At 47.5% G+C, this 22541-nt stretch overlaps 5 protein-coding genes across 5 annotated transcripts; all 5 read right to left on the minus strand.

Moving 5' to 3' along the window:
- Positions 1-5527: 5527 nt before the first annotated feature.
- On the minus strand, positions 5528-5785 carry LOC306956175 (uncharacterized protein; the record flags this gene model as incomplete). The annotated part of the gene is made up of 1 exon (XM_079547592.1): positions 5528-5785. One exon carries the CDS (start codon positions 5783-5785, stop codon positions 5528-5530), a length of 258 nt encoding a protein of 85 aa, XP_079403718.1.
- Positions 5786-9246: 3461 nt separating this feature from the next.
- LOC306956136 (uncharacterized protein) lies at positions 9247-10377 on the minus strand (the record flags this gene model as incomplete). The annotated part of the gene is made up of 1 exon (XM_079547550.1): positions 9247-10377. The coding sequence occupies one exon, from the start codon at positions 10375-10377 to the stop codon at positions 9247-9249; it is 1131 nt and encodes a 376-aa protein (XP_079403676.1).
- Positions 10378-14495: 4118 nt separating this feature from the next.
- On the minus strand, positions 14496-14879 carry LOC306956162 (uncharacterized protein; the record flags this gene model as incomplete). The annotated part of the gene is made up of 1 exon (XM_079547576.1): positions 14496-14879. The coding sequence occupies one exon, from the start codon at positions 14877-14879 to the stop codon at positions 14496-14498; it is 384 nt and encodes a 127-aa protein (XP_079403702.1).
- Positions 14880-17456: 2577 nt separating this feature from the next.
- On the minus strand, positions 17457-17756 carry LOC306956169 (uncharacterized protein; the record flags this gene model as incomplete). The annotated part of the gene is made up of 1 exon (XM_079547584.1): positions 17457-17756. One exon carries the CDS (start codon positions 17754-17756, stop codon positions 17457-17459), a length of 300 nt encoding a protein of 99 aa, XP_079403710.1.
- A 2647-nt stretch (positions 17757-20403) lies between these two features.
- On the minus strand, positions 20404-20682 carry LOC306956298 (uncharacterized protein; the record flags this gene model as incomplete). The annotated part of the gene is made up of 1 exon (XM_079547662.1): positions 20404-20682. The coding sequence occupies one exon, from the start codon at positions 20680-20682 to the stop codon at positions 20404-20406; it is 279 nt and encodes a 92-aa protein (XP_079403788.1).
- Positions 20683-22541: the final 1859 nt, after the last annotated feature.

Genomic DNA, 22541 nt, shown 5'->3' on the forward strand with positions numbered 1-22541 from the left:
ATTCTGTTTCACCCTTCCTGGCCACACCTAAGCCTCATGGCTGTGGGGTGGGCTTTCACCCCAAGCCACTCTTTGGGTTTTTCACCCACTCTGGGAAATAAGAACTGGTGCTGCTCAACACCAGTGAGGATTTTCTGCCTTTTCACCCCAAGTGAACGGGTTCAGCACCAAACGCCCTTTTATGCTCTGCAAATCTGGAATGAGGACATCACAGAGTGGTGCTGACCTCACCAACCAACGATGCCATGCTTCGTCCAGGGCCGTGTCCACCTCCTGATGGTTCTGCATTGACTCACTGCCCATGGAGCTCCTCCTCTTTGCATTTCTGATTAAACACCAGCAGAGCATCTCCCCCAGCTGCCTCGGGCTCCGTGCAAAAGGCATTTCCACTCCGCAGCAGAGCTCTGGAAGTGATGCTCACAGTTTGTCTGAGCAGCGATGGGGTTTGAATCATGGGGAAAAGCATGTGCAGAACGCAGGGGTGTGACCGCAGGGCTTCGCTGGGATGATTTATTCTCCAGCTCCAGGAAAAAATGTAATTGCTTTGCAGGGAGGCACAGGACTTGCTTGTAAGGGTGGAAAAACCCTTGGCGAAGAGCCATCAGGAGTTTTGATTTACAGCTCGTTGCCGCAGCCCCGTGACGATGCTGCTTCTGTAGAATTTGTTTTTGTCCATGTATTTTTTATGACATTTGAAAAGGCGTTTTGCCCTTCCCATGGAATTTTGCAAATATTTCACTTCTTGATCTCACTGCCACGTTTTAATAGAACCCCAGGTGGAATTAAACAGCATTCCTGAACCCTTCCAACTACATTTGTATCTCCTTATCTTTCAGCGACTCTCCCTGCACCATCTGTCTTAGTTTGGACACTTGCTTGTCTATTTACTGTTATTGATAAAGTATTGGTCTGCTATGAAGCTTTACTGCTCAGCACATGCATTGGGAAGGTTTCCATTAGCAAGAGGGCCTTTGTCTCTGCTGTAGGTTTATAAAGGCGCTTCTATTGTTCTATTGCAGATTGTTCTTCTTGCAAGCATGAAAAGATGGCAGGGACTGCAATGGCTTGGCACAATGACCCCAGCAAGTGCTGCTCGTCCCCAGGTGAGCACTGAGCCAAGAAGTTCACCGTGTGCCCCAGGGTGCTGCCATTGCTGAGTTGTTGGCAAATTCCTTATAATCAGAAAGTAAGCAGCTGATAAAAAAGTCCCAGATCAGAGCTACGGCTTAAAACAACATGGAAAAGGAATTCACACAGACCAGAAGTTTGCAGTGTCATAAGGCACAGCTTTTATTGTCTTTCATGACTAATTGGAGATTAAAGCAAAGGAAGGAGAGCATCCCATACACCAAGAGGAAAATTAGCGGCAGGATTAGTGCTCACAAAGGATAAACCACACTGATCAGCGAGGAGAAACTTCAAAGCACATTCCAGGCATTTGGTGATGAAAGGTAAGCAAAGAAGAGGAGAGATCTGCAGTCTCTAAGCAAAGAAGGGGGAACATCCATGGCCGTGTCCGTATCCATGTCCATATCCAGCAGTGAGGAGCCAGGGGGGAGCAGTAGGAGCACAGCAGCAGGGGAGCTGAGCGCAGCCTTGTTCTGCACCCAGGGCTTTAGTTGCCACAGCCACAGCAGCCACTGTTGTTGTTGTTGCTGCTCAGGGTGTAGCAGCAGCTCATGGGCATGCAGCAGGGTGTGGGGCAGCAGTACTGAGAGGGATAGCAGCACGGTGTCTTGCAGCACCTCGGACTGCTGTAGCAGCAGACGGTGTAGTTGTTGCTGTTGCCACCGCAGCACCCGCAGCCTCCGTTGGGCATGGTGATGGTTGTGTAGGCAGAGCTGGAAGGGAATAGAAAGAGTCAGGCTGTGACAGGGAGTGTATTTGGAAACGCAGAATTCACTCAGTGCTCTCTCACTCAATGTCAGAGATTCAAGGAGCTGAAACCTGCTCCTGTGGTATTTTTTTGGTAGTAAGTCTTGCCTAGAACATCTGCCTGTCTTTCTGCTGCAGTGGAGGTGCCCACCTCCTCATCCCTAACAGTGTAGCAGCAGTCATACAGCACTGTTCAGGCAGTCCCGGGCCTGAAATGCTCCCATTGCTCTGAATGGCTCCACCGATGCTCTCATGGCCTCTCCATCCTGAGGCTCCCAGCATAATATCCTTTTTTATCCATGATATCCTATCATAATATCCCTTCCTACAGCCCAGCATCAGCCAAAGACTCAACCCAGACACCCATCTCTATTCGGATATCCGTGGAGTTTCTCTTCTGTGAATAGGAAGGAAGGTTAAAAGCTCTCACTTACCCTGCTGAACGGTGAGGAGAAGTGGAGAGAAGAGGAGAGGAGCGAATGAAGTGCCCTGGACCCTGAGACCTTTTATAGTCCCTTCGCACACCCTCCTCCTGGAAGTGAGACAGGCATTGACCATTCAGACTTCCCTGTTTACTAACCCAAACCCATACTTTTTAGCTATACGTGTCTTCTGATGTTTACTCTTTGCCTTATTATCTGTGATCACAACCTTTATTTTGCCTCATAACTATTTAGCCTGCAGATAATCAAAGGGCTCCCATGAATACTAATGAATTTGTCCTTGCTGCAGCTTTGCATGGGAGCCAAAAAATGCATCCCTGCATCCGTTTGACCAACGCGGACTGTGATGGCCACAGATGCTCAGGGATTTACTCAGCAGTGGCTGATGCTGAGTCAGTGTGAGGACTGAAACCGAAGCCCCCAGGTTGTGTTTTTTTGGGTGTGTGATGGGATGTTTCACCGGACCGGAGTCTGAAACAAACATTTGGTGAATTTCATGGAGCTACGTGTGTTCGTTCCTGGTCACAGGACACGCATTTGAGGAAGGAGCATGCAGATCATGTGCTTGGGACATGTCAGGGTCACATCAGTTCCTGGGTCCTGGTCACCTACACGTGACTCCACGTGATCATCATTCTCCCCTGATCTCAAGAGTGTCTTCGTGTTGTCCTTTGGTTTGCCTAAGCTTCTGCACATCCTCCAGGCTGGGAGGTCCAGCTTTGCGTTGGGCATTACCAACACAAAGAAGAGTGCTTCAGTTCCTGCTTTGCTCTGCCAAGTCTGCTTCCCTTGGAATGTTTTCTAAGACTCTGAACTGAATTGGCCTCCCTGCGGAATATTTTGCATTTTAATTAAAAAGTTGAGGGACTGCACTTGTGCAAATGGCGACACGAGGAGGTACAGCTCTGGGGAAGGGTGTGATGCATGATAACCTCAGGAGGTTCAGCAAGGCTGAGTGCACGGTCCTGCACTGGGGTCAAGGCAACCCTGGCTGGTGAATGCAGTGCTGTGGGGAAGGAATTGACGTTCTGGTGGATGAAATGTTGGAAATGAGCTGTCAATGTGCAAATGTCCCCAGAAAGGCAGCAGGGGATGCACCAAAGGCAGCGTCCCCCCTGCAAGAGAGCACCTCTGCTGTGGAGATAGCCGTGGGATTACTGAGCCTGAGGAAAAGAAAGCTCTGGAGAGACCTGGTGTAGGGAACCTGCTTTGGCAGGGGGGTTGGACTCGATGATCTCTGGAGGTCCCTTCCAACCCCTACAGTTCTGTGATTCTGTGATTCTGTGACCTCACTGCAACCTTTCAGAGTATAAAAATGGGGAGGGATGTTTTGCCAGGACCTATAGAGACAGCATGGACTGAGAGAAGATGAGGGCAGGAGAGTTAATCAGCACAGAAAACTGGTCCCAGGTGGGGTCACGGGGCTCAGCAGGAGGCAGGAACTGCAGCCATGCAGGAAGAGAAGTCGCTCAGGTGGAACTATCTTCTGGGTGGACAGAGGGAGCAGGAAGCTCCAGGTAAAGCCTTGGGCAACTGAGCCAGGCAGAATGAACGCTCGTTTTAACGCTGACCTCCCGTGCCCTTTGCTGTGGGGCTGGAGGCTGGCAGAAACACAGAGTACTCAGCAGGAAGTTTTCCTGTGACTGAGATTCATGGCTCTCATTTGAAGCTTTTGCCCCATTACCCCAAGAGGAGAGGTGCCTAATGAGCGGATGGCGGAGCTCGCCTGGTGAGTTCCCTGCGTCTGCCCTGCGTCCTACGATGCTGAGCTGCTGCCAACCCCGAATGTATTAGCAGGGATCCTGCTTTGCTTTCTGCAACATGCAAGGGGAACAGACGTGGTTGTAGAACTGCTTCACCCTGCAGTAAATCCTGCCAGCTCCTTCCGAGGCTTTGCTGGAATGACAGTCATTCCTTGAGTGAAATGCTGGAGAAGGAACACACGTAATTGCAAGGTCTCCAGGCAGGGAAGGAGAACATGCATGGCATTTCCTTTCTAGCAGACCCCTCCTGAAGAGACATGCATTGCTTGCCTATGAGAACTGATTAATTTATAGGGAATTAATGGGGCAGAATCAAAAGGGCAATCTTCACTTGCACCTTCAAGCAGGAAAAGTTCTCATTTGCAAATCCTGCAGCGGGAAGAGGTGAGGATCTAAGAGGGCACATCCCACTAATGATAGTGATGTGCGTGTAACTGGGATATTCATGGACTTCAGTGGGTGGGCTACAGATCAAAGGGACTGCAAAGGGACTGACGTGGGGTGCAATCAGCTAAAGGGAGTTAGCCACAGACTGAGGACCACAGAGCAGAGCTCACATGCTGTGTTATGGTCCAACCCCAAATGACCCAACCACTCCTTGAAGGTGATGGAGGCATCTCAGATTTTCTTCCACCACCTGAGCTCTGTATTGGGAAACCCAGGCTTTTAGGTACAGACAGGACGTCCTTCTCATAAATGTTAAAGTGTTTGTAGGAATTCTCCATAGGTGCTTTAGTAAATCTACGGCTGGTTGAAACACACAAAGCTTTCCTATATGTGACATGCCTATGTCAGTATTCCAGAAGTCATTCACACCCATCACAAGTTTATATATTATCTTCTATTTCTTTGTAGTTTTACAGCAAAAGTAGGAAGGCTGCTTGCCCAGACACCCAGCTTATACCTGACTAGGCTCGTGCACAAGCTCAGAGTTGCATCGGGGACACAGAGCAGTTCATTCTGTGCTCAAAGCCCCCCAGTTCACACCATCTATCCAGCAGCAGCCCATTGCTGGAAGAAAATGCAAAGAGAATGCAATAGATGAGGTGATGCACTTCAGATGCACCAGGTAGCAAACAGACAACAACCACAAGTTCTGCAGTGCTATGAACTACAGGCTTTAATAGGTATGTATATATTTTTTTTCCAGGTAGATTGAAGCAAAACAGAGACGAAAAGCATTTAACATCCCATACACCAAAAGGCAAAGTTAACAGCAGGGACTAGTGCTTGCAAAGGAAAATCACACTGATCAGTGGGTAGAAACTTCAGAGCACATTACAGGCATTTGGTGATGAAAGGCGAGAAAAGAAAAGGAGAGATCTGCAGTCTCTAAGCAAAGAGGGTGCTTAGGGCCGTATCCATATCCATATCCAGCAGCAAGGAGCCAGGTGGGAAGCGCAGCAGCAGGGGAGCTGAGCGCAGCCTTGTCCCGTGCCCAGAGCTTTAGTTGCCGCAGCCGCAGCAGCCACTGCTGCTGTTGTTGTTGCTCAGGGTGTAGCAGCAGGTCATGGGCATGCAGCAGGGCGTGGGGCAGCACTGCGATGGGCAGCAGTACTGTGATGGGCAGCAGCACTGCGAGGGGTAGCAGCACTGCGAGGGGCAGCAGCTCTGCGTCTTGCAGCACGGCGTCTTGCAGGACTTGCTGCTGGTGTAGCAGCAGACAGTGCAGTTATTGCCACCACCGCAGCATCCGTTGGGCATGGTGTTGGTAGGAGTGTAGGCAAAGCTGGAAAGGAACAGAAAGAGTCTCATTTTCTCTGCCTGAATTTCAGTTTATGCTGCTTAAGGCATGCTCATCCCCAGGTCCACCCCAAACTGGATGGCAAAGTCCAGAATCCCAAGACAGCCTGTCCCTGAGATCTCCATGTTTTGGCGTCGGCCACCAGAGCATGGCTTAGTGGCCATTAAAGGGAAGCCACCCATGTGGACCCCAAAACCAATCTCTAGAACTGACCTCAAACAAGGCAGCGTAGGAAATCACAGATAACTTCCTACAAAGCACACAGATACAATACAACACAGCTGAGAAAACAAGCTTCAAGCTCCAACTTACCCTGTTGACCAGTGAGGACAGGTGAGAGGAACTCAAGATGAGTGAATGAAGAGTTGAGTGGTGGGCAGCCTTTTATATGGCTCCAAACGGTACCCCTGGAAATGAGGCATTATTCAGCAATTCACCCTTTATCCCCCAATGTATGCCTCTCACATGTCTTCCGGTACTTAATCTTGACTTTTTTCTGCTTGCTCACCGCCTCAACGCTGCCCCATAATTAGCTGCACATATGAACAACAGGTGCAAATTTTCTAATCAATTTACATTAATGGGAATGGGACGTAGCTATACAGTGATCCCATCCGCTTCCTCAGGAATGACCTTGAGACGCTCAGCAATTTGCTCGGGGTGCTGAAGCAGGTGGGAGAACCATGCCTGGAAAAAGGAAATGTCATTCATTGCTCATGTGCCCCCTTGGCTGTAATTCTGGGGGACCGGTGGACAAAATTTGTAAATGTGAACTGCTTTTCTCCTGCCTCTGAGAGGTGGTTGTGCATCTAAAGTTGGTGGAAGTCTTTCTCTTTTCCCATTGTGCATAGGACTGTTGCAGTGGTGCTTTGTCCTCACATCTACGCTTTTTATTTCTCAGATACATGCAGCCTTCCTCTGTGTTGTTTCCAAGTTTTCCATTTTCTGAGGTTGTTTCTAGGGTATGTGAGGCGGAGGTAGCTTGGGCCTCATGGCTTTCATGCTGATTAATTTGTTTCATCAGTTAGTTGAGTATTTCAGACTAAGGATTTGATTCTGTGTCCTTTGCAAGCATGATGTTCAAGGAAACTAATCCTGATCACATTTCCCCATGCTGATGCTCTGTACTTCCAATGGTCTCAAACTGCACAGTGTCTGATTATGTGATTCTGTTGGAAACAATGAAGATGCCATGAAACAGGTTTGGGGATGAGAAAATGTACTGTGGCCACTGGGCATCTCCATGTGACAAGAAGATGCTGGTAGGGTTTTCAGTTGAGAATGATATAGGATCAGAGTTCCAAGGTGCTGAAGTAGCACCTATTTGTGGCAATTAAAAACTGCTGTCGCATTCAGCAGGCTCAGAGGCGCGTGGCTGGGGTGATGGCAGGTGACCCATGATGGCTGGGACACGTAATTTCTTCCTAAAATGTGAATAGAATCTCCAGTGACGTTGGTGTCTCTCCTGGAATTGTCCCCAGGCAAGTATTGGCCACGCAGTAATAAGCAGATACTTGCTGCAGGAGGTAACGTCCTCTTTGGGCATGCACTCCAACATGCCATCCACCAAATAAATTATTTATTGCTCTTTTATCAGGCTTGATTGTTGGTTGTGTTGAGGGAGATGGTTTAATGAGAACTATTGGTGATAGGCAGATGGCTGGACTGGGTGATTTTGAAGGTCTTTTCCAACCTTGGTAATCCTATGATTCTATGATTCTATGAATCTATGATTCTATATTGGCCAGGATGATTCCTTTGTAGGAATGGACGTGAACCTGCAAGGCTGTTGTTAATTGGGATTTTATATATGTTGAGGAGATACTGGGACAAAACGGGTCAGAAATATCAGGCATCTTGGATCTTGCACGCATTACAAGGGAAGCCACGTCTCTGTAAAATTCCATGGAGGTTACTTGAATTTGGGAGTGGCAGTACCTTTATGAAATGGGAAGAATCTACAATGGCAGCTTTTCCAGCACGTGCTGAAATTGACATTCACAAGATTTCATGACAGAACACACTTCTGATTGGGTTTGCTGTGGCAAGGTATGGGACATCCTTCCACGAGTGCACTGAGTATGATTTACCTGTGATTTAAAAGCTCCCAAAGACCTGAACGATCTTTTCAAGAGAGTCTAAAGTGGTAGAGAAGATTATTCTGATGCAGACTTTGTGTATACTGAAGGTCTGATTGAGAGGAGCAATCAAGACAGTGCTCAAGGCACTTTCCTGAGACATGCAATTCAAAGCCTGTCCTGAATGTTAATAGTTAAGGAAGTCTCAGCCAGGTGGAGAGGGTATTGCTGACTCATGTGTGTGCTATTTGAGGAATGGAGCTTTTAAGTTCTATTCTGCCTCCTGGGTTTCATTCCAGTCCTTATAATCCAGGAACGCTGCACAAGAAAATCTTTGCTCATATGAAAAGGATTCACCAAGAAAAGGTATTCTGTGAATTTTATTTTCAGAGGTGTTAGAGGAAGGAGGTGGTGACTGCTGTTCAGTGAGTAGTGAATTCCTCTCAGTTCCGTTTGAAATCAGAATCATAGAATAGTTTGGGTTGGAAGGAACATTTAAGATCATCTAGTTTTGACCCCCCTGCTGTAGGCAGGGACACCTCCCAGTAGGTCAAATTGCTCAAAGCCCCTTCCAACCTGACCTTCAATGCTTCCAGAGAGGGGGCGTCTACTCTACCATCAGGGATGGGTTCCTACACATTGTTAGATGTGGGGTGTTTTCGGAACTTGGAATTATGCATATTTCATTCAGTCCTGTCAGTTTTATTGCCCTTAACCACTACGATTGATGGGCAAAATTGAGATGATATCTGAGGCAGAGGATCAGCAAAACAGCATCACACTGCTCTGCCACCTTTAGACATGACCTAATTCACGCCAACGAGAAGCTAGGATGAGTAGTTCTGTTTCCCAAATGTTCTGCCTTGCAATTGAAGCACATGTTGGTCCTCAGGAGCCTGATGATGACTTTAAACATTGCACCAGGACAAGGACATGTTCTAATCAAAATGAGGTAAGAACAACCAAGCAACAAGATATTTTGTGTTTTGCTTAATGCCAAGTTTTATTGTCTATATCTCAAGAGAGAAAATACAGAATGACCACACTAACAGCAAATGTTTCCCATGTCCCATACACCAAGAAGAGAATGAATGCGTAAGATCTCCACGCCTTGTACAATGGGTGGCATATCCAAGTGCACTGCAGATCTTTGATAATTAAAAGACAGCGTGAAAGGAGGAAGATGACAGCTTAATTTTGGAAACCAGAAGAAAATCACCAGGCATGTACTCCATCATCGTGTGAAACAGAAATGAAGGTCAGGTCTCCATCCCCTTGTGCCTGTTCTTCTTGCACACCAGAGATGGCTGTGGGCAGAGCTGTTTCTCCTACGCAGAGCAGGTTCAGCAGCACTTCTTGACGGTGGTGCAGCACTGCTTGATGGGCACGCAGCACTTCCTCAGCGGGGAGCAGTACTGCACGGGGCTGCAGCACACCACAACAGGCTTCTTCTTCACCACGTAGGAGCAGCAGGACAGACGGCCAGAGCAGCAGCACGGGTGGCAGCAGGTCTGCAGGCACCGCTGGCTACAGCAGCTGCAGCAGGGCTTCTGGCACGGGTCACAGCAAACGGACTGCTGGCATGGGTCACAGCAAGTCTGGCACGGGTCACAGCATGGCTTCTGGCATGGGTCACAGCAAGTCTGACACGGGTCACAGCATGGCTTCTGGCACGGGTCACAGCAGACAGTCTTCTGGCACGGGTCACAGCAGGTCTGGCATGGGTCACAACACGGCTTCTGGCACGGGTCGCAGCAGACAGTCTTCTGGCATGGGTCACAGCAAGTCTGGCACGGGTCACAGCAAGGCTTCTGGCATGGGTCACAGCAGACAGTCTTCTGGCACGGGTCACAGCAGGTCTGGCATGGATCAGAGCAAGTCTTCTGGCATGGGTCACAGCAAGTCTGGCACGGGTCACAGCAGACAGTCTTCTGGCACGGGTCACAGCAAGGCTTCTGGCATGGGTCACAGCAAGTCTGGCACGGATCACAGCATGGCTTTTGGCATGGGTCACAGCAGGTCTGGCACGGATCAGAGCAAGGCTTCTGGCATGGATCACAGCAAGTCTGGCACGGGTCACAGCACGGCTTTTGGCATGGGTCACAGCAAGTCTGGCATGGATCAGAGCAAGGCTTCTGGCATGGGTCACAGCAAGTCTGGCATGGGTCACAGCAAGGCTTCTGACACGGGTCACAGCAGACAGACTGCTGGCACGGGTCACAGCACGGCTTTTGGCATGGGTCACAGCAAGTCTGGCACGGGTCACAGCAAGGCTTCTGACATGGGTCACAGCAGACTGTCTTCTCAACGCAGACAGTCTTCTGACACGGATCACAGCAGACAGTCTTCTGACATGGGTCACAGCAGACTGTCTTCTGACACGGATCACAGCAGACTGTCTTCTGGCAGGGGCTGCAGCACACCGTCTTGCTCTTCACAACAGAGCAGCATCCACTGGAGCAGCACACGCTCATGGTGTTTGTTTTGGTAGTGTAGTCCAAGCTGGATCTGAAACACAATGCACATTAAGATACAATCCATCTTTTCAAGTTCAGAGATGTGTTTTATTTTGACGTGCTGATGCTGCTGTGTAGCCCCACGGGTGACAGCCATATCACACATCACTTCCTATTTATTTGTATTGAGCTGCACAAAACTGAGGCTTACATTGAGCCACCTGGCACTACCCCACCAATATTTCTGCATCTTTTGAGCTTCCCTGTACTGTCTGATGCACATCACTTGCAGAATTCCCATCCCAAAAAGACTTCTTTTCCACTCCCAAGGCTTCAGCTCTGCAAACCAACAGTCTTTTGCAGCAAGCAGTAGACCAACAGGATGGGAAAGTTGCTGCCTCAGAGTTGCAGATCAAAGAGCATTTCCATTCATTGCTTGACCAAAGCCAAATGAGAACCGTTGTTAGCAGCCAACCCTAGGTAACACTTACCTTGCTAACTGAGGGGTTGAGTTGAATGAGGAGCAAAGGGGTGGGGAGACCTTTTATTCAGCTGAAAATGGCCCTGACGGAAATGAGATACCCCACAGCAATTTGTGATTTACCCACTAAGCCTATACTTATTTGTTGAATGTGCCCACATCTGTTTGGTCTTCACCTCATTATTTTTGACCAACCCCTCAATTTTGTGTTATTATCAATTTATTCTGTGAATTTTTTACAATTTTTTAATGTCAAGTTAATGTGTGGTGCCCTTGAACTACTTAACAAGCACGCTTCTGCTCATTTTGCATCTGGCAGTGCTGTGGCACTGAGATGCTGGATGGACAGAGAGTGGCAAATTAACACACAAATCATAATTTGGATTGAGGAGAGCTGGATTCCAGAGATGTGCAGGGGCCTTTTGGGTGTCAGTCACTCCTTCATATGATTTTTATTTCTTTACATGGAGTTCCACCAAATGTAGTTCCATGGCCCCACGTTTTGTTAATGAAGGCAGAAATAGTAAATCCTGATGATGTGCTTTGGGGCCTCTGTTCATCGGAAGAGCAAATGTGGAGCAGAAAGCTCTTGAGATCTCATCCCTCAATCAAGATAAGGGAAAATGCATGCCCTTGTTGTCACCAATACCAGAAATTTTAGATGAAAGAACCACGCAAATTCATCATGGAATCATGTGGAATTGATTTCGGGTCAAATCAGAGTCCTTATTTTTCCAACTCCTTTTTTTACATGAAAACAAGACTCAAAAGTTGTCTGGAAATCTTACATACTTACCATATGCTTAACATGACTTGATCTGCAAAATTCCTATTCAGTTTTCAAGTTCCCATATGCCCTCGAGTAATGGAAGATCCACCTACGGAAGGTATTCTTAGAACATCTCCATGCTCGGTTCTCCGTCACCCATTGGCAGCCATTAGCGCCAGTGCTAATGATCATATTGCAATTATTCATTAATGGTGTTAATATTTATTTTGCATGATGGCCTGAAGGCCTCACATAATGCGTGGAGCATTGTGACGTTTCCAAACTGATGTCTGCCTAACAATTTGTCTCCGGTCAGGGGGAAGGCACGGGGCCGGGGCCGTGACTGGATGATAAATGCTTTGTGCTGAGGTCACCCCGGGGCAAACTCTGCTCATGCCATGAGGGTCTGTGTGCGTGGCAGCACCCAAGGACCCCAGGCCACCTTCTCCTGCATCTTCACTGAAGATTCCTGCTGAGGTAAATGGGAGAAGATCCAGGCCTTCTGCGTTCCTAGGCTTCCTGGAACACAGCAAAACTCAGAATCACAGATGCTGAGGACAGGAGAAGTCATGACTGACATTTTACTTCTGATGGCATCGAGCACGCATTCCTAATCCATTTCTGTTGGGGTGCTGCTGCTAGGCTTGGCTCATGGCCTTCCATCATAAAAGGGACCACCAAGTTCCCTTTCTCCAAGCAAGCTTTTCCCAAGTTTAGCTTCCCATCTGCTAAAATGTGAGCTTTGCCTCCCACAGAATTTGTTTAGTTTCATGCTAACAACCCAGATGCACCAGGTCACTGCATGTCATTAGAGCCCAATTCAGCAATATAGATGGGCACCAGCTGGTAAGAAAGGGAGGGCAACCCAGGGGATGGCCAGGAGAGGACTGGTGAGCTGCAGGGAAGCAGGAGGGTGCCCTGCAACATTGCAGATGGGGAGAGAGTGAGCAGTGTGATAGGACAGATGTTGATGAAAGAGAGGCAGATTTCTGTGGGGCTTTGTATGGATGTGATCCACTGCTTCATCCTCTGTGCTGGTAGGTTGGGAAAGCAGTGCTGCTGTTGGAGCTGGCTGAGCACAGCAGCTGTGTCTGAAGCCATCTGTGAGGAATGGTCAGAGAGCCTGAGGACCAGAAAACAATTCCCCAATCCCTCACTACAAACTGGAAGAAAAATAATAATAAAAAAATCCCCATTACCTTTTAGGCTTAGTGAACAAACACAGAGACCTACATAAGACGCTTGGAGTAAGGCAGTGATGTTTATTTTGTTTGTGAATTATGAATGCGGTGAAGCAATCATTGCCATGTAACAACTAATGTAAATTCCCCCTCATTAAACCTTCAGGGCTTTGCTAATAGTTCATCCTGGTTGTGGAAATCTGCTATTAAGCTGTTGGATGCAGTGGAGCAGAACTGTTTCTCTAAGCTATCTAAAGCATTAGGCATGGAGAACTCCTTCCCTTTGCAAATTCTTATGGTCTTGGATTTTTATTATTATTTTTATTTGTTATACTGATGCAAAACATCCACCCAGTGCTTGATCTTTGCAGGTGATGAAGCTGACAAAACTTTCATTCTTGTTTCCTGTTATGTCTGCAACTTCTCATCCTGAAGTTAACAAAACTTCAGGATTAAGCATAGAGGAAAACGTAACCCAGTTAGAGCTGTGAGTCCTTTGTGGGACTAGAGGAGGAAGCAAAAAGGGCTGTGATTAATCATGAAATAGAAAGTTGAAAGCCTGGGGCATGAAAGGAAAGTGAATGCATGTACCTGCAGACAAAACCACTCGTGAGCAATAAAAGCCAACACCCAATTGGAGCCATCCCAGTTATTGACCCAACATTCAATTGGAGCCATCCCAGTTATTGACCCAACACCTTATTGGAGCCATCCCAATTATTGATGACCCAACACCTGATTTGGGAGAAGTGAGGAATGCAGAAGGGAAGGAGTTTTTGATGCGTTTCCCACCAGTTGAAAGTGAGCCACCTCTTAGTAATGGTAACAAGAAGGATTCAGCTCTGTAATTAATTGCCCTCTGTCTTCAATTGGCAGCTTTTCCTTTTAAATAGGCTGTTCCTCCATAATGACAAATTTCTCTAACTTATAGAGAACTATTTCCGATTACTTCTGCACCAACTGGTTATTTACTGGGGATTTTAGCGTGCAGCTCACCCAGCTTTGCTTGCCCCAGGATGGATGAATCATGCTTGGGAAACCTTTGCTCATTTTACACTGTAGAAAACATTTAATTGAGCGTGTTCCAAGGTGCTGTTAATGTCCCTGCAGGATTTGCTTTGTTTTGTTTCCAAATATAGCAGCACCTTTTAAAGATCCCATGTGGAGAGCAACCAGGGAAAGCCCCTGGCTGTAACTCTTACACCCTCACTGCATCTGCTTAATGCAGACACTCATTTTTTACCCAGAATTGACCCAGTGCAGTTCTTGCAGCCCCTCTGTGCAGTGCTGTGAGCATTTCCCCAACTTCCACCCCTCATTGGTGCTCCTCACGCTATGGCTGAGTCCACCAGTGATTAAAACACAGCTCAAAACCCACAAATTCAATAGGACAGAATAGTGACTAAAGAACTCCAGAATGGTTGAAATCCAGCTTTTATTTCTTGGCTGAAGATGGGAGCAGCAAAGCAAGAAGGAAACTACTGGCAGCAAACACCGTGCGTTGCACTGGTGGAAAGAGCTCAAACAGGTAATGAACCAGAGGTTGTGCACCCCGATATTGCATGGCCCTCCACCTGCTTTGAAAGCATTTCCTTATGGAGAAGCCATGTGGCCGATAAGCAATGAATGCTGGGGATGAGGTCAGAGTGTTGAGCAGGAAGGTGTCCGTGGGTCGCAGAGCCAGGTGCATGGCTGGATCCTGCTGTTAGAACTTGGGGCACAGTGGAGGCAGCTTGCAGATGTTCTTGGTGTACTGAGGGCAGTAAGGGATGGGTGGGCAGTAGGTCTTCACCGGGGGGCAGCAGGGCTGCACCGGGGGGCAATAGCGCTTCACTGGAGGGCAGCAGGGCTGCAGTGGGGGGCAATAGCGCTTCACTGGAGGGCAGCAGGGCTGCACCGGGGGGCAGTAACGCTGCACTGGGGGGCAGAAGGTCTGCACCGGGGGGCAGCACGGTGTCACGTAGGTGTACTTGGGCACGGGGACCCTCTGGATGGTGTAATGGCAGGAGGGCTCCGAGTCGTGGCAGGAGGAGCGGGAGCCGTGGCAGGAGGTCTCGTGGCTATGGCAGGAGGACCCGCGGGAGCACATCTTTATGGAGTGTTGGCAAAGCTGCTGGGATCAGGAGATTACGGCTATGAGAAGACACCCAGGCATGCTTCTCACCCACCCTCACCCACTCCTTTCTTTCTTATTAAAATTATTATTATTATTGATCTCCTTATTGAATTCTTTGTTTCTTCCAACTCTATCCCATACACCCACTTGGGTCATAGAATCATAGAATCACAAGGTTGGAAACGACCTATAAGATCATCCGGTCCAACCGTCTCCTCATCACCATTGCCACCACCAGCACCAAACCACATCACACAGCTCCTCATCCAGACACCTCTTGAACACTGCCAGGGACGGCGCCTCCACCACCCCCTGTGCAGCCATTGCAGTCCTGACCACCCTCTGAGAGAAAAAGTTCTTCCTTATGTCCAACCTAAACCTCCTCTGTTACAACTTGCGGCCATTGCCCCGTGTGCTGCTTGTTGCCTGGGAGAAGAGGCCAAATCCCTCTTCACCACAACCTCCCTTCAGGAGGTTGTAGAGTGCAATGAGGTCTCCCCTGAGCCTCCTCTTCTCTAGACTGAACAATCCCAGCTCCCTCAGCCGCTCCTCATAAGGAGGGTCTGCCTCACCCTCTCCTTCTCAACTTGCTTTGTGCATTCCTGCACAAAGCCCAGACCTTCAGTTCAACACAGAGAGCCCCACCATCCTCTCCCAAAGCCCATTTCCCACCCCAGAGCCTTCGTATAGCAACACAGAGTCAGAATGAAGAGGAGAAGCATCCTTACCTCTGCAGCAACAGGAGAAGAGTCAGGAAGGGATGGCAAGTGAATAGGTCTGGGCTGAGCAGGCTTTTATGCAGCTCCGAAAGGTGATCTTGGGCATGAGGCACCACTGTGCAATGGCAGTGGGATTATTCACGCTCTCAATATGGCACGTGTCGGTGCTGCCCTAGTCTTAGCCCTTCCTCTTTGACGCGTGATATTCTCTCCCATATTTTACTCCTAACGAATTCCCCATGAAGATCTGGGAAGTGGTATTTTTCCTGTTTCCTGCAGACTGACAGTAATCTGATAGATGTTAATTAGCGTGCCATTGGGCACCTGGGATTGCATCAGGGGCAGAAATGTCATTACGGCTCAGAAATGCTGACTCCTGTAGCAGGCTAACTGCTGTGTTCAAGTGACAGCTCAGGATTTTAATTTACCTGTTGTTTAACGTCAAGAGGAAATGACATCAAAAGCAAGTCATGGAATCATGGAAGCATTTAGGCTAGAAAAGACCTCCAAGACCTGCAGTGTCAGCTACCAATCTATCATAGCAATTCCATCACTGAAGAAAACACAGCCTGCCCAGGTGATGAAATTGGTGCTTTCCCACTGTCTGCACCCATCCTGCTCCTATCCTTGTTCTTGCTGTCCTCCAGCAGCATCATATCAACATCCCCTCAACTCTTTCCACCTCTTCCACAGATTTCCCAGTGGGGCTTCTTCAGGTTCCACTGCTTACAAATGTTTCTGAATCTTCCATTATCAAGGCCTGCGATTGAAAATATCGTTCTGAAGGTTTCACATCCATTATGTGCAGCTGTTCCAGAGGAGTACAGCAGGAAAGCCCAACCTAGAGTGAGGAAATGCTGATTTTTGAGTGATGTGGATGTTGACACACGCCTGGATACATTCAGCAGGATTTGGGTGATGATTTCTCAGTAAGAGAGAAATCACAGTGCTGGGATTGGTGCTATGCTGATGTACCTGAATCTTAGACAAAACTGACCTTCTTGGAGCTTGGCCATTTCTCCATTCCAAAGGATGTGTTGGCAACAAACAGCGCTGGTGTGGGGAAGAGAAATTCATGACTTCTGTTTTCTCAGCTTTACAGAGATACTGAGATATTTGAAAGCACTGATATGGGCAAGTTGAACAGCTGATCTTGGAGTACATTATTTGCATGTATTGACTAAGAAGAATAGCAACTGTGAATTATTTATTACCCTTTCATAGAATGAACTCTGCATGTCCCCAGAAACTAACATTCAATTTGCAGTCAATAGTCTTTTATTTTTGTTGTTTCCAAGACAGTCGGATGAAGAACCTCTGCAGAATAGCTGGTGGGTTGGTGGTAGGAAGGGAAGCTTTGTGGTGCTCTGCCCTCGAGATCTACATGGAGCTTTGGTAGATGAGGACTTATTTTCTCTACTAATGTGACTCTTTTCTCCCCAGATGTACCCAGAAATTGTTGTTGGACACTGACAGTGATGGCAAGGGAGTAATCCAAGAGCCTGAAAAGTGAATAAGGAAATGAAAGGAGAATACGAGTCAAATTAAATGTAAGCTTTATTGTTTCCCACAGCTGGATGAGTCTGAAACAGAAATGCAAGGCATGAAAAGATTCCCAATTATAATTATGCACTGAACACATGGAGAGAACATTTCCCGAGTCATTGGAAAGAGCGAATCCTTGTAAGATGACTGGGAGAGCACATTATACACAGCAGGGATGAGGCAGAGAGCAGAGACCCTGGGATGTCCATAGCGATGCGTCAGCCCATGGCCATGGTGTCCAAGCAGGAGGCAGCCAGTGGTGGTGGAGCATGGCTGGATCGTACAGCTAGTATTTGGGGCATGATGGTGGCAGCTTGCAGATGTTCTTGGTGTACTGGGGGCAGTACGGGATGGGTGGGCAGTAGGTCTTCAGCGGGGGACAGCAGGGCTGCACTGGGGGGCAATAGCGCTGCACTGGGGGGCAGAAGGTCTGCACCGGGGGGCAGCACGGCGTCACGTAGGTGTACTTGGGCACGGGGACCCTCTGGATGGTGTAATGGCAGGAGGGCTCCGAGTCGTGGCAGGAGGAGCGGGAGCCGTGGCAGGAGGTCTCGTGGCTGTGGCAGGAGGACCCGCGGGAGCACATCTTTATGGAGTGTTGGCAAAGCTGTAGGAAGAAAAAGAGAGAGATGTCATGCTGGTACAGCAGCTCCCCTCTAAATTGCTGCATTCTTCCTTGTGTTTTTTTCTGGGTTATTCAGGGGAAGTTCATTCTCCTCTTCTTTGTAACATGTAGGAGATCCTAACTCCGAAATGGATCCTGTGTCCTTCTGGGGATACTCGACAGTGGTCCCACTCTGGTGGAAATTTTCCTAGCAAGATACTGCTGATGTGAAGATTGAAATTTACAACTGGTACTCAGCAGTGATTTAGTTGTTGTGTTTCTCCCTCCATTTCCAAGGAGTTTGGGAATTAATTCCATGCTAGATCCCAGAGGTACCCAGTCACAGACTACAAACAAGAAAGGCAAGGTCTGAACACAGAACCAGTCAGCCAAAATCCAGTGTGATTTCTGATTCCAAGTGTTAGATAATTCAATATAACCCAACTTACCCTTTGCAGGACGAGGGAAGAGCGTTGAGAAGTGAAGCTGAATGAAGGAACAGCAGTGGATATGAACTTTTATATGTTCCCAATGGGCTTGTCCAAGAGATTATGCATCCTTTGGCAATGCTGACAATCAACCATGTTCATACTTATCTTGTGTCTGTTTTTTTTTTTTTTTAGCATTTCCGATTTGACACGGTCAGGAAAACCAATTATTATTTTTCCCTTAACAAGTTAATAGGCAGTGGATTTCCTAACCTGCTTCATAAGAGGATTTTGTAGGCAGTTAAATATTTATACATTATGAACGAACCTAACCCAGGAGTTAAAGAGTGATTTGTCATTGGGCAACCAGCGTTGCATCAACAAGCAGTTCAAAGCGTTGACTCCTACCCTGCCCGCTGCCCCTTGGTCGGTGTGGCACACTCACATTTTTGCTGATACATCTGTCGTGACACGAGGGACATTAATTAACAGCTGCAACTCACATGGACCATCCTTAGAGGGAAGTCCTGCTGACTGGCCCAAGCGCACCTGATGCCTAAACACTGGAGATGACGTTAGAAGGATGTTCCCAATTCCGTTTTTTTCATTCCACTCATGAGTTCACCAGCGATTTGCTGTCATTCTCTTGTGCCATCATGCTGTTCTACTTACATCCCCCTAGAAGGCGAGGATATCAGATCCCAGCCATTAAGCCAACTACTAGCCAACTCGCATCCTATTTTCAGACCCCAAATCACATCGGGCTCCTGATTTACTTGAACAGTTCAGTAGTTTTGACTCACTGCAGTGTTTCACCTTTTCTCTTACAGAGCTCTGCAACTTGACTTCAAGGCAATAAAATGAGTATTCATTCCTATACTGCAATTATTATCCAGGTGGGAGCTGCAGGACCCTCAGGGAACAATCCTTGGATCAGTGCTCCTGCAGGTAGAACAGGAGGGTCTGAAAAGTTGCTAATTGAGCTCACGAGGCAACAGTTACTCTGACAGAGATATCATTTGAGGTTTGCTTTCATGATAAATTAAGGAAAAAATCAGGCAGAATAGCCATCTTTTGTGAGATGCTAAATCATGCTAACTTCACCCCAGGGCAGTATGCCTTCATATTTTGCTTAGATTTATTTTACTTCTTGATTTCTCAAGCAAAAAAATTAAGCTAGCCTTGGATAAGGAGAAGCTCACCTGCAGCCCTCTGAACAACCCAGGAGTTGTAAGCAATATAGAAATGGTTTAGCCAGGTTGATGAAGAGGTGTGTTTAGGGAGGACTCTGCTGTCAGTCCTATTGGGTGCTATCACTTCACCCCAGCATGGCTACCAGAAATCAGCTGCAAAAGAAGAAATTAATTGTCGAGCTCTTTGTGACACCGATGCGGAGGAACCGGCAGAAGGAAGTGAGCCATCCTGTTCTGAAACAGACATCTCAGCTAGATGGGCTGGCGTCTGGGAGATAAGGATTAACTTAGCTTGTGAAAGCAAAGAGAGGTTTGGCGTTTAATTCTGTGTGCAGCATTTGCTGAAAATAGTAATTTGCAGTCCAGTGAAAGAAGGAGGGTTAGAGAAGTCCTCTAGGTGCCTATTTGCATTTATTAGACACCTCAAACCCTTCGTAATTCTGAGTCAGATTAAGAAATGAAGCATGCTGCACTGCTGAGCTAGGGAACAGGGACAGACAGTGCCAGGCAGGGTGTAGGAGAGCTCTCTGTGTGCTGCATGTAAACCATGCAGCTGCTGCAGGAATGTGGTTGGGATGAATGGCTCTCACTCATTTTGAAAAGTGGGCATGTGGGCATTTGGTGATGTGTGGGCAGAGAAGAGCAAGAAACCGTGCTGAAAACACACTGAAAAGTAAAGATAATTCTTAGGTAAAGCTGTCGAAGAGTCAACAAATCAAACTTTTTCTGTTTGGGGCAATGAAATTTTATTGGCTCGTCTACATGGTTGGAGGATGACACATCATTAAGTCAGGTGCTAGCAGGAGAAGCCGTTCCCAGCCTTCAGGAGAAGAACAAAGACGGGATTTCTTGCTAAATACATTGAAACAGATAAAATTTACATTTTGAAGGAAATTCTAATCACAGCAGAAGGATTCAAGGATTCACTCCAAATGGGATTTGAGGTTCCCAAATGGGAATCTGGCGGTTCGTGCGTTGGGCATCGAGAGCAGCAGGCAGCCGGCGCAGCTAATACTTGGGGAATGATGATGGCAGCTTGCAGATGTTCTTGGTGTACTGGGGGCAATAAGGGGTGGGTGGGCAGTAGGGCTGCACCGGGGGGCAGTAACGCTGCACTGGGGGGCAGAAGGTCTGCACCGGGGGGCAGCACGGCGTCACGTAGGTGTACTTGGGCACAGGGACCCTCTGGATGGTGTAATGGCAGGAGGGCTCCGAGTCGTGGCAGGAGGAGCGGGAGCCGTGGCAGGAGGTCTCGTGGCTGTGGCAGGAGGACCCGCGGGAGCACATCTTTATGGAGTGTTGGCAAAACTGTAGGAAGAAAAAGAGAGAGATGTCATGCTGGTACAGCAGCCTCTGCTTTCCTTAATTTGCTCTGGAATTCCCTCTTTTCCTAATTTCTTGATCCTCATGAATAAGAAGATTTCAATATTGCTTAGATACTGGGAGGTGATTTCCATCCCTTCTGCATTATTTACATGATATTTAACAGATATTAGTGAAAAGGTTACACCGAATGTGCACAGCCCATAGGCAGCTCTTGACCCTCCAGTGCTTTTGTCTTCAAAAACTTCGCAAGTATTTTTCATGAAGTTCTTTCTCTGCCCTTCTCTATCTTTTTCTTTTCTTTTCTTTTCTTTTTTTTTTTTGTGCCTGTACCTGCAAATCTATATTCCCCTTGTCATTTTCGTTAATAAAACTGCTTATGTGGGTTACAACAACTTGGTCTCTACCATGACCATGGTCCAGAGTGAAGGAGTTGGTACTGTGCTCCAATTCTACCAAAGCTTGTATGGAAGCAGATGGTTTCATAGAGAAACAGAGGAGAAACAGAAAAATAGACTCACCCTTTCAGCAACAGGAATGGAGATGTATGGGAGCAGAGGAGCAGATGAGGGAAACCAGGGTGAAAGAGCTTTTATACTCTTCCACAGGGTTATCTGGGACATGAGACATCTCTTGGCAAGTGCAGCATAATTACACATCCCAGCCCATTTCTATCCGCTGTATTCAGCTTCCGACATTTTCCCTTTGATGCACTGTGCTTTTAGCGTTCTAATTGTCCCATGGGTTATTAATAGTGCCTTAATTCCTTCACCTCCCTATGAAAGAGATTGGAAGGTATTTCATGCAAAGTGACGCCAGTGCTGGAGATCCTAATAGATCAGGTCATGGGCTGCGAGCATCCAGCGGAAGCGGCATTCGTAATGCAGAAGCATCATTTCTTCAAGCTGTGCTGGGATGTCACATGGGACAAGAGCCAAACGTGATCGCATGTCCATGTGAAAGAAAACTGATTATGAGTGGCAGCTCATGGGGATTACGCTTAGTGCAGGAATATTCTCACTGAATTGCTCAATGGAACCGGAAACTTTAATGAGACATTTGGAATTAGCCCTAAGAAGTTCCTTATTTCTAATTACTATTTCTAATTTCAAGCTGTCTTTATGGAATGTCCTAACTGTGAGATTTCTTTTTTTTTTTCTCTTGCTATATGTGTTGGCATTGCCTAAATGTGCAGCACTGTGCTAACGGCAGTGATACCAAACCCCAGAGCGCAATGGTTTGAGGTTCACCCGTTGGTCTTAGATCCCACTCATCTTCCCATAGGTGCAATTACTTTTCATTCCAGGTTCCCTTTGTCCTTCTTTAATTCATTCCTATTATCTCCCAGCACTTTAAATGAAACACCTTTATTTTAATTTGGGGAAACATTTACTGGCATGTAGGTGGTAATAAGGTGGGTCACGTTCCCACCTCCATAGAAAGGCTGAAGATCTCCAGCTTCATGGTATTGAAGGTGACCCATGAACTTTTAGCTGGGACAGAGCTTTTCTGGTGTTGCTGTCCCACTTCCAGCACTCAGCCACAAGATTTCTGCAGCTCCTGTGGAAATGCACAGGGATGGGACTGTAGCTTAAGAAAAACCACACAATCCATCCTGCTCTGCTGGAGGTGCACGTTCCCAGTGGGTTTTCCCCTGAATCACGGGTGAACCCCAGGATTCCTTCCCATTTCTCCATGCAGGTCATGCCCATATAACCCAGCAATTACAATTTCTTGTCTCATAAGAGGCATGAATGTGTCAGCACCAGGATGGCATTGCGGGATTAGGCGTCAGGCAGAACTGATTCTGGATGATGCTCCGC

Source organism: Tetrao urogallus (assembly GCF_951394365.1).
Source record: "Tetrao urogallus genome assembly, chromosome: 28".
NCBI classification, from domain to species: Eukaryota; Metazoa; Chordata; class Aves; order Galliformes; family Phasianidae; genus Tetrao; species Tetrao urogallus.